The 12,299-nt window shown below is 40.0% G+C and overlaps 1 protein-coding gene across 1 annotated transcript in view; it reads right to left on the reverse strand.

Moving 5' to 3' along the window:
• The window catches only part of POLQ (DNA polymerase theta), a 53,984-nt gene that overhangs the window by 13,261 nt on the left and 28,424 nt on the right, over positions 1–12,299 (reverse strand). Inside the window, 8 exon segments of the mRNA XM_074853457.1 lie at positions 57–192; positions 672–846; positions 2,239–2,376; positions 4,042–4,235; positions 5,344–5,584; positions 7,073–7,269; positions 7,888–8,031; positions 9,065–12,213. Coding sequence (XP_074709558.1) covers positions 57–192; positions 672–846; positions 2,239–2,376; positions 4,042–4,235; positions 5,344–5,584; positions 7,073–7,269; positions 7,888–8,031; positions 9,065–12,213 — 4,374 coding nt within the window.

Here is a 12,299-nt window from a genome sequence, read left to right on the forward strand (position 1 = left end):
ACCTGACAACATTCAGATCAGAAGAGTAGGCAGAAGCTTTGCCGAGATCCTCCTACCTGCCCCCAGAAACAGCACGAGAATTAACATTTCCATAGGTTCGGAAGGGTGGGCTTTCTTCAACCACAGTTGGCATTTCAATCTCAAAATCTCTTGGCACATTTTGGATATTTGGCTCCGAGAAGGTTATTCGACCTGAGAAGGAAGACAAGGCAGAACTAAGTAAGGGTCCAAGAGGAATCTCTCTAACTTAGCACAGCTGAACACACATCTGCATCGCCAGAAAACAAGGGGCAGGAGGGCGGGACAGGACACAACCACTGAGAAAATTGAAGAAAAAATAATTTAGGTTTAATGGCTTGAGATGGTTCCCCTTCAGCACTGCTGTATCATTAATAAGAAATCCCAAATCCAGAATCTGTTCTACAGTCAGAGATTTACATGTTAATATGTGCAAGAAATTAATAATACTGCTCGGTGAACACAAAAGCTATTTTAAACATATCTAGACTTTTAGGTCAGATTCATGTGAAATAGGTATTTCAGTATTTTCATTTGGTTGAATTAGAGCACAGGCTTGATTTCCTATCTTTTCCCATAGAAGAGCTGCCCACACACAAAAAGGAAAAAAAAACAAACAGTAAATAGTGAGGATTTTGCACGTATTTCTTTACCTGTAGCTGTGTGAGTCTGTGACACTGGATATATCCTTTCCATTCCCAGTGCAGAACTGAATCGCTTTTCCCTCTGTAGTGGAAACACCACTTTAGTAATGGCATTATTGATCCTCCTCCATTCCAGTATCAGCCCTGGCAATGGGTGAAGTGTTTTTAATTTCTCCAAAACATCCTTGTGGGGAGAAAAGGGCACAGGTATAAGCAACAGCCTTTAAAGCTTTATTTATAAAGTTTATGCAGTTCTGCAGGGAAAAGTGATTCCTTCACTCACAGTGAGCTTCCAGTGTCGCTTCCTTGAAATTAAATGGATATCCCTCCACTTATACCATCTACACCTGGGCAATCAAAGCACCATGGGCTTTGATCAAAGCTGCAGTTTTATTACACACAAGACAGCAATCACTTCTCTTTGGACTTCTGCATCCTTATCATGACTCTTAGTCTGCACCAACCAATAAATCATCTGAAATGATCAAATAAAGCATCACTTGCCATAGGTCCCCTACGTTGTCTCCTCTTGCCCAGTGTTAATGCTCCTCCATCTTCTTATATATTTTTGTCCCTGCTCTCTATCTGTATACTAGGAATTCATAAAATTAAGCCCTTAAACTCCTTGAAAGACAAAGCTGATCACTAGTAATCAAATCCTTTCAGTTAAATCAGAAATATGAAGGGACTAACAAGAATTTCAAAAGACAGTGGCATGCAAACATTTCTCAAAATAACATTTTTTTGTATGCAGCAGGCAGCTGCAGCCTCAACCCTCCACATTACAAAAGGAGGAAATCCTCACTTTGCTTCTTGTTCCCTGCTCTGCCACCACCACCACCACCACACTCACTGCTACTTGAGTTTCAGAAATCAATACTTGTCTTCTAAGCGCTGACTATGCTGAACAAGGGGAAACTAAGAAAACAACACAGATTAATGAGTCCTGAAAAGAGAGAACATCTATATCTGCTAATACCACTTGTCTGGCAAGAGCACCCATTAACCTGCAGCAGTTGGTATTAATGCAACTCCACAATATTTATCAACTTGCAAGTATGTCAATAGCCTTCGCATACATACAAGCTTTTGATATACTAAATTTGATAAGCCATCAGATCATCCATTCTGAAGACAAATCCTCTGAAGCACAAAATACAGATATGGTAGTACCAGACAGGGAGAATACTGTATTTAATCACCATGGTAGTTAAGTATCTTTCAAGCTGACGTTGAAAAATTCTTCTACTATTGGCTTTACAAAATTATTGTGCTATTTTGGTCTTACATGTGGTTTGGGAAATCAAGTTTTGCCTGATTTATTCTTATTGAAGCCTGCTGTTTAGAGTCATGTCCTCACTACACTCATGCTTTAGGAGGAGTTAATAACTCTGCTGACAGAAAAGGCAGAATCCAGTTTGAATTTCCAGTGGTAACCGGAGGAGCAAAAGGCATTTAAAAATTTACTTTCATTTAAGTCAGCGTACCTAACTCCAATGTATCCAAGCAGAAGATGTGTGAAGTAAGAGGGAGTTATTTTTACGGTCACTTACAGACTAGAACCAGACTACTGTACCTTGGTTGTACTGAACTGCTTGCTTAACCTAACCCCGTTTCCTTTAGCAGCTGCTCTTCTGGTGTAACCCAGAGTTTTCTTGTTCCCTTGAACCTTCACATCTCCATTTTGTGGCAACTTCAGCTCCAGGAACAAAACCTAAAAAAGGCCAGCATTTTAAATCAGTTTCTGCATGCTACTCCCAGGAGAAAACAAAAAGCAACTGAGAACTTAAACAGCTTGTTCCAACCAAAGGATAGTATGAATGCTTCGGGTAATTAAAAAGCTGATTAAAGATCTCTGCTATCAAAGTCACTCCTCCTCACTTTAATTAACTATAAAATGCAATCGAAAATCTCATTTTCTGAACACTAGAAGTTTGAGTTCAGAGGTATGTCTTTAGAAAAGGTAATTAACTCCATCCAATAAGCCAGGTTACTGCTGACAGTCAACTGTAATAAAACGTGATGTTAAGATGACTAGAAGTGGGAAGAACATCGGTGAAAAAAAGAAGCGTTAGTAGGGAGCAGGCTTCAGAGCAACATGAATGGCATAGAGGAGGTGGTCACAAATATCTTTTATAGAATAGTTGGAATATTAGTTTTTCTAAGAAATTGCCAAGAACTGGAAAATTAAGTATATGCTCACCTGTTGACAGACAGAACACTATTCTGCATTTTTCATGTTCCTATGTAGCAATATACACTATTTAGTGGCTATTGTGTTTCATTTCACAGCTGGCAGAAGGGAATAAAAGCTTTTCTCTTGCATGTTTATGTAGCACAAAAGTTTTACTGACACAGAATTATAACAGTAAAGCTCTACTGACCAATACAAGATAATTTACATGATTCCTAACATTTCCACATGAGAAACAAGCTCCTGTAGTTCAGAGAACAGCATTTCAGAAAAAACCTTCCTTCCCCTTTTCCATGAAGCAGAGTGAAATTGGAGCCAAGCATTATTTCAAGAGTTCTCAGTCAGACTACTGTTACTGAGAAAAACTCCTGCATTTGCAACAAAGGAGGAACATTTCTGTGGAACTTCTTTTAGTGATGGCTGCTTGTAAATTTTGACTGCTTCCATATAAAGTATAGCCCCTCAGCAAGAAATTAGTATGTAGAAAAGAAACAAATGGGAAAAAAGCATGCACAGCATATTCCTATGATTCCATGTAGCATGCATTAAAAAATATATAGCAAAGTTCTTCAGGAATAAAAGGATTGTTAATTTAAATAGAAATGTTTCTTAGGCTTAAAAAAAAAAAAATCAGTTCGTAAAAAACAGACAGTAGTTGATTCAAAACTATTAAAGCAGTCTTTCTTCCTCTTTCATCCTTGTATAGGGACCAGGGTAACAATGCAACTTATTCAGTACAACTATTCTTAGACTCAGACTACATGATATCACATTACATCTCATGTGCAGAATACTGATAATGCAAAAAAGCTTTTCTAGTCCCGCACCATTCACCAGAAATATTCCAAAATCCATTTTAATCGGCAGATCATCTCATGCGCCATGAGAAGCCAAGGTCCTATACAAACAACAGGCTTACTTCCACTTCTACCTTCTTTATTTCTGCTAAAGTTAGCAGAAATCAGAATGATTAGTAACAAGCAGGAGACGCACAGCACCTTGCAGGAAGCAAGCTCATAACACGTGTAAAGCCAAATCAACTCTGACCAGAGTTCAGCTTGCCTTTTGTCTTTCTTTCAGACACAGTCTGCCCAAGAAGTGGTTTTTTTTCTTAAGCCTAAGCAAAAGCCTCTTCAGTGTAACTTCTGAGAAAGTTCATCCCCTCCCACCCGAACCTTCACATACCTCTGCAGTGTCATCAGGGCTGGTCAAGGAGAAGCTGTGGCCTGCCAGCTGATACGCCTTGGTCTCAATCTCGCTCAGTTTAGCTTGCATGACCTGCTTCTGGGTTTCATATGCTGTTGTGCTAAAACCAATGCCATTCAGCTCCAGCAGAGCCAAGCAATAATGGGTGGGCATCTCCACTTTAGAAAATACATCTGTAGTAAGTACAAACCCCCAGGAAAACTTTTATAACATCAAAAATAGATCAACTGCAGATCAACCAATTCGTAAAAAAACAACTGGGGAATCCTCAGTTTTTAAAATCCTGAATGTCCTGACACACTGAAATCTTTTAATATAGATTTAGTTTAAATACTTTTGTTTCTGGAACATTTCATATTAAGAAATATTTCATAATAAGAGGTATTCCAGAATTTTTTATCATAGAAGTATTTAAGAGAATAATAACTTCTGTCAATTTTTTTTTCAAAGGAATACACATCTTTCTGTATAACAACATTCTATAAACCACAGACATGCTTAATGTAAAGCTTTCTAACTTGATACACCTTCATTCCACCACACACATCTTTTAAAAATGTTCTAAGGTTTAGTTGTCACGATCATAAATGATGTGGTAAACTTGCAATAAAAGACTTCAGTGAGACTGGACCCTAATCTTAGGCTTTGGATTAAAATTTAGGGGAAACAATCATAAAGCCCACCAATAGGTACATGCTTTTGAGGGGGTTGGTTTGCTTGTTTTTAAACAGAGACAAGCACTCAGCAAATATTAGTGCAAACATACTGGATCATTCACTGTGGGATCACAAAAGTTTCATGGACACAACACATACATGGCAAACAACGTACGTGGGCAGGCCAAAGAGCAAGAAATTTCCTTCAGAAAACATCTGAGGATTTCAGGAATTGCTTCTGACAAGAAAATGCAAAAGCTTCTGAAAATGTTCACGAGCAACCATAGACAGACCCACAGGTCCCCTCAGAATGGCCAGGGTACTCACCTGGGAGGTAAAGATCTGCTTGGTTCAGAGACTTAAAATAGACTCTGCTATTGGTTTAACCAATGGAACTGGGGGATATTCGGAATATAAAAATTAGATTTTAATTTAAAATTTGTTTTTTGACAAAATAGATGAAAGGAAGTCCCCTCTTTTCTTTTAATAAATGAACATTTTGCCACAGAATATACTTAGATAAGAACTTCTGAATCTCCTCTCTTTTCCACTGATCATTCAGCCTGTGGTAGCACAGCTCCCTTTACCCTCCATCTTTGCCCCCAAGCAGAGGAGTTCTCTTTACCTGACAGATTTTCCTTCTGTAATTCATTATGCAGTTGGTTCATGACGTTGAAGATAAGCACTGACTCTACCGCGGCTCTGTACCGCCCAGAATGATCTCCACTGGCACTAAGCCCCAGGCTCTGCACCCCTTGGCCGGTGCCTACCCCTTCCAGTAGAGGTAGCTCGTTGGGGAGAAAGTTAGTCACCATGTTGTGAAGTGTACGTTCCTTAGAGCCAGAATCAAGCAGCCAACATGCAACCTTAAAAAGGGAGACCTCCATGAGACCTTTTTTCCATTTTAGTCATAATACAATGTAAATATTTAGCTGGGGGTTAATGCAAGATTATAGTGCAGATTATCCTTCTTGATTTGGCAGGCAGACTGGAATAACTTGCGGAAAAGTTACATGATTTCAGATAAAACCTTCAAGAGGGCGTAAGTCACCGAAAAAGCTTCATTCTCACTCAAAGTTAATTCTGCATAATTGAAAACCTTATCCTCTGTCAACTAAACACATCTAGAAGTGTTGTCCTCAGGTTTTTTCATTTATTAAAACCCAACACAAAGGGAATTAAATATGAAAATCAGGATCAAAACATGTTTAATCTGAAAACTGACTTTGTAAAAATCAGAACTTGCTATTGATCTAGAATATTAGTCAAGCTGAGCTCTCCTATTTTTTGCACATCAGCACTAGTACCAAGAATTCTGCAAGGCAAGTTTTATTCTCAGTAAGCCTCATACCTCCCACTGTCTTCAAAGCAATTTCGCTTATAGATAGATTTCAATTTCTTGTGTCAAAATAGGATGAGACACTGGGCTTCTGCATTATCTCTGCCATATAAGCAGAAGGTAAAAACCATATGCATATACACAGGTGCAGGGGGGTGGTAATGTGCACGTGTATGTATATATTCATTGCGTCACTAAAATAAACAAATATGCATATGACTCCATTTAACACACGGAACAGTGCAGGGAAAGGTGCTACTGTTATTACTCTTTAATTTTATCCTAAAATTATGTATTGGTATGAAAAGCTAAGTTTGTCCTTGTGTTGAACACCTTAGCTACTTACCTGCAGACTTTAATATCACTGTGATGCTATTCAACCCATGTGTGATGCAAGCTTTAAAAATCAACACCAGAAATTTCTCTGAATCTAGAGCTTTTCCTAACAAGGGCAAGAAGGTGCTTTCACATCTTTTTAGTGTTTCATTTGAGTTACAAATGGCACCCAAGCCTTTTGAAATTACATGTAAACTTTGTTTTGTTTTGAGAAAATAGTGGTAAGCAAGGTGGTCCATACAACACATAGCAGTAAATCATTTGCTTACAAAGTCTTCTGCTCTCAGAATTAATAATCTGACCAGAAGCACTTCTGCCATTTCAGTCCCAAGCTGCTTCTAGCAACAAAACAAGAGTTCAGCCCTGTCTACCGGGATGGGGTGAGATTTAAACTCATCCTCCCCACCCAAGCAATCAGGCGTGAAAGATTACTGTGTTAACCTATCACTGAACCTGCTCCATTTCTCTTGTGGGTGCCATGAACACACATAGCAAAAGAAGCCTCCTCTAAATATTGTTTTAGACTTCCCACTGGAAGAAAATGTCACTAAACCCCCCGACAGATGTGCATATTCAAATCTAAGTAACAGAAGGAAAGTTCCAGAAGGTACTCCTGTCTTTCCACCTGTGTGTTTAAACTAGTAGTTTTACCCAACCTAAATTTCTTTATCCTGCAAACCTTTGGGTCTTCAAAACTTCCTTCCAAGGAGATGCCACAAGCCATCACCAGAGTCTTGTAGTGCTGAATGAAGTTATACATGACAAGTGAGCGCTCCTGCTTGGGCTGCTTCTGCAGGTGCAGCTGCAGATGATACAGTCTCTCTGTTACAGACAGGTTTTTGTCCAAGGGTGGCGGTGCCAAACTCATACTGATTTCTAAGGCAGGAAATACAAGCAGAAGTCATCTTTTTTGACCCACTGCATGGTAAGAATGGCAAAAGAAAAATCTTGATGCGATCACATCAAGCACAAAATCTCCAGTTGGACTGTGAACAAATAACAATAAATCTATACCAGTATTATATATCTTATCAAACCAGACAAGGCTGCCAAAAGCAATATGCTGTGTCTGTACTACTAAACAAATGAGAGCCAGGAATCAAGCCCTAACCATGAGCTCATGTAGCACAGATTGGGTTATGTTCAGCATTCAAGTGTCAGATTTGTTCTGGAGAGCAAAAATTGCAAGAGGTTGAAAAACAAGTAAGCTAAAGAGAACATGGGAGTAAGCTAACATTTTAGCCACGTGCATGCTCAGCAGTCCAGTGCTTCAGCCAATTACCCGTCCTTATTACATAGCAGCATAGATGTATCCACAGCAACATGTTCAAGGGTGTTCAACACTTAATATGCTGAATAATATGTCCAAGCCACTCCATCACACAGCTGAGCTGACTTTGGGACACTCCAAACACTTCCAAGAACCTATCTACTGCAGGTAGTTTCTTGAAACGCAGTGTCATGTAACACAGCACAGCCTGTCTGCTCACTTACCAGTCTGGTCTTGTAGCTGCTGCAAGGAGATATAGTAGGCATCTTTTCCACCCCAACATACTGCCAGTCCAACTACCAAGATGTCTTCACAGCCTTGGACAGGAAATCCATCATCTTTAACTTGCATCCACTGAGGAGAGCTTACTAAAGGAATAATTTTAAAGTTACAATTGTGAAATAGCATCCATAAATACAGAAGGAAGAGTTTGGATCCCAAAAATGTAAATACATACAGTTGAGCTTAAATTTCTTAGAAGTGAACATATACCTTCATTTTTATCTATGGGGAGAAAAAACTGTGTTTCATTTGGGAAAAAAAAAAAAACCAACAATGTTTAGAATAGCAAAACCTACTCTTAACTGAAACAACCACCCATATAGCATCCCTGCAAAACTCTGGCCTTTCCTAGCAATGTCTTCAAGAGTTGAGCCAGAAATGTATTCCCTCCTTCCACTCTGAAAAACATTTCACATTTGTCTGTCAAAAATGTATTTTGATACTTAAGAATTTTTGTTGTTGTTATGGCAATGACAGCAAAGACTCTAACTCTGCTTAATCTTGGTATTTTAAAGGAAGAGTATGTTTATACAGCAGCAGCAGCAAACTGCAGCATATGAATACTTCTGTGGAAAAAAATGAAGCAATATTGCACCAACCCAGAGACCGATCTGAATTTCACACATGTATATATTGAACCAAATTTACTTTTTGCAAACTCAAAAATATTTAACCTTGGTTCAGAGGCAATCCCGCAAGTAACACTCCTCAGTGGAGACCCTGAACAATCTGTACATTTCACTGTTAAATATAGTATTCATTTTAAAATATACTAAAATCTGTTTATGACATGGAAAGACACACAATAAAGGGACTGCACAACACAGATCCATTTCAAAATTAGATACACAATGAAATAACACACGTTAAGAATATTCAGATGCTCTCACAAGCTGCTAACACTTCATTACTATCACCAAAGACCTACCAATGAAATGCTTGATGCCAATTCTCCATCCTCTAAGACTCAGCTCCTTTGCTTTACTGAGACTGACAACATTCAATCAATATCAGTAATTTTCCTCCTTTTCTGCAAACCCTTTCCTTCTCCACTCCTGCTTTAAGCTGAAGATGCCACCCTGCTGTTCACAAAACAATGTGCTGGAACACAGAACTGACCTTTTTTGAATTTGCCACCAATCGTTGATTTGGGAGACAAAAGACATTTTGTTCTTTCACATGCCACTGAGATGGAGAATCTGCTTTTCTCCTTCCATTCTGCAACAAAAGTCTGGAAAAGCGCTTTGTCGCTTGCTACGTCAATAATCGTGAAACCTTCAGCACTTAAGGGAATGAGTGGAAAACCATCCTGAGATAGTTGCAGGGAAAAACCTTGGTCTATAGTGGAATCATCTTTCATTTCATCAGTCTCAATTGGGTCTACACTCCCAAGATTGACCTGGAGTGTTTTTACCTGCTGCTCTGCATTGCCCTCGCTACTCTGCTGTGGCTGAATCAGCTGCCCTTCGTTCACGCAGGTGACTTGTCTCTTCCTCACAGATTTCACAGAGAGCAAAACAGAACTCTTGGAAAAAAGCTCTTTGGGAGGTGTTGGAGGAATAAACCCGTTATTACTATCTGGTGGAGGACAAGATGTTCTGTTGCTTCCCTTCAGTGGAAGTGTTATGCAGTCTGTTTTCTGAAGATCTGAGTTTTCCATTTTATTTTCTTTAACCTTGAAAGAGCTTTTAATATCCTGACAAGTGGGCAAAGGCTCTGGCTGACAACAGTCAGATTCAAAAACTGGATCTGGCTCTTGATTAACAATAGGAGCAACTAATTTTCCTTTCAAACAGGAGTTTACTGAAACTGGTTCAATGCCTGAGAGACTAGGCCATTTGTCTAATACATCCTGCAATCCTGGGCTTAGTTCAAACGAGTGGTCAGTCCACACCACTGGATGGGTTTTCCTATCTAAAGCTTGCTGGCTTCTCTGCAGCTTTTCAACTTGATCTCCTACTAAGTCCTTTGGTCTGGGGTCATTGTTACATATCCCCGGATTTCTTAATCCTGACTGACCGTGAAATGTAGACGGAAGATCTTCCAGAAAAGACGGGGAGTTTGCGTGATCTAAAGCTTCAGCTATTAGATCAGAGAATGCTAAAGACCCATCGTTACACTGTGCAGGATCCTCATGCTCCTTCTTATTGCCACGGACATCAAATTTATTCTGAACAGGCCTTAGGTTCTGCAAAAGGCCATCTGGAGGAAGCAAAGCCTCTTGATTCTCCACAGGGTCCTTTCTGTCAGCTTCTGTGATGTGAGCAGCTGAAAGGTCGCTGGCATCACTGAAGCTATCATCAAACAGCAAGCTATCACTCATATTCAGGCTTCTCTCGGGTACAGGGTGACATTCTACTTGTACAACATGCTCCCTACCAAAAGGGGAGGTTGCTTTATTAAGGTCTTTAGACACATTGTCCACTTTCACTGAATTTTGGGTCTGGTAATCTTGTAGAAAACTGTGTAGCTGGGAGTCAGTCACTGAGAAATCACTTTCTTTAAGGCAAGGTGCAGATTCTATTTCGTTTGCTACGGGCTGTAAATTAAGGCCTCCAGACTCCAAAACTTTATTACTGCAGTGCTGAGCTGTGTTTTTTGTAATGTTATTTGTTGTGATAAAACTAGATAAGCCCAGTTTCCTATCAGTAGTATTCTCAGTCCATGAACTGCTTAGTTTCTTGGAGATTTCCTGCTGTGGTATTGCTGCCAGCTCTGAACCTTGTATTCCCTGCTGTCCTGTGATTCCAGCTGCTCCCTCCTGTTTTATTATCATCTCAGTTTGAGTATCCAACTGAAAGCTGTCTTCAAAGCATCTAGAGCTGGAAAACAGATCAGAGGATGGACCATTCTGAACATCATCTGCATTGCAAACACCTCTGGATTTTACTAGAGAGTCTTTCAAAAAATCCTTAGGATGACAGCTGGCTTCCTGCAGTGCTTCAGTTTGTAACAATATTCCATTGGGCTTTCCGTTCCCATTTTTGCCACCATTCGGAATCTGAATATGGCAGGATTTATCTGCACCAGGACAAAAATGCACAGGCTTCTGTATCCTGCTGCCACAATGGACACGTCCACTTCCAGAGCAGTTAACAGTTACATTACCATGATCTTTGTCTAAAGCCATCTGCCTCTTACCAATCATCACCTCAGCACAGCTTGCATCTCTTTGCATTTTATTAATTTTATTCTGCTTATCATCACTATTGCCATTTCTCAGTGTCCTAGCACTACCAGGTACTACTAGACTTCCCACAATATTCTGTGCCTCCACATTGATGTGTGGAGTGCCCTGCAACATAACAGGTGCCTGAAAACATGCTCTCCCGTTAGGCATGCCTTCATTAGTGGTGGTAGGCTCTGTAAATAACCTTTCCATTTTATCTTTCCTCCCAAGATTGATTTCCCCCATCTGTACAGAATTTGAGACTTTATGAGTTACAGATCCTGTTTCCATAAATTCCTTATTATTTTGGTCTGAAGAAAAATTATGGGTAGAAAAGGTGGGGTGGAAAGCAGGCAGCTTTTGTATGTCTATGCTAGGCATATTTGAATCTTCAGTAAGTGACCTCTGCAGTTTTGAAGCAGTATTTTTGTTCCTAGTCCGGTTTAAATGCATGTCCGTACTTTTTATCAATCTAGAGGCTGAAGACTTTGTTCTCAATGTTGGTGTTTTGCCTTGTTCAGTAGGGAGTTCTGGAATTGCTCTCCTGGAATCAGTCTTGGTTTTGACCAGAGAAATTCCTTCTACGTTTTCATTCTCTCTGCACATATTTGGCTGTTTTCTAGCACTGTACACAATATCATCATTGCCTTCCTCTGCTCGAGCCTGTCTCTTGCCTGGGAGTTCACTCTCAAATCTGGAGTTTTCTGTACTACCGCTTAGTCGCCTTTTATATCCCTTTTTAATATTTGGTAAGTTTCCAGTCTGAGAACCAAGGCCATTACAATGTTGAACTCTGCACCCTTTTTTGTTTGACACCCTCAAAGACTCAGAAGACTGCTCTCCATTTGATCTATGTAGTCTGTCTTCCAGCTCTGACTCACTGCTGATCATAGAGGATGTATCAGTCTCGAGAAAAGACTCTGGGTTCCACCGCACTCCCATCAGTGCCAAATCCTGCTGGAGAAGTCCCCTGGCTTCCTCCACGATGAGGGAAGCTGCTTCTCTTTCGGTTAAGCCTTTCATTCCGGCCATCCAGATGCTGCGCGCAGTCCGGCGCTCCTCTGCCGATTCTTCATCTTCATCCACAGCCCTACGAACACTATGGGCAAGGTAACAACAGACAGATGTAAACATTCATGCAGAAAACAACAAACAACACAAGGAGCTGGAACTATTCAGCTTTGT

This window comes from Strix uralensis, chromosome 2 (assembly GCF_047716275.1).
Source record: "Strix uralensis isolate ZFMK-TIS-50842 chromosome 2, bStrUra1, whole genome shotgun sequence".
NCBI lineage: Eukaryota > Metazoa > Chordata > Aves > Strigiformes > Strigidae > Strix > Strix uralensis.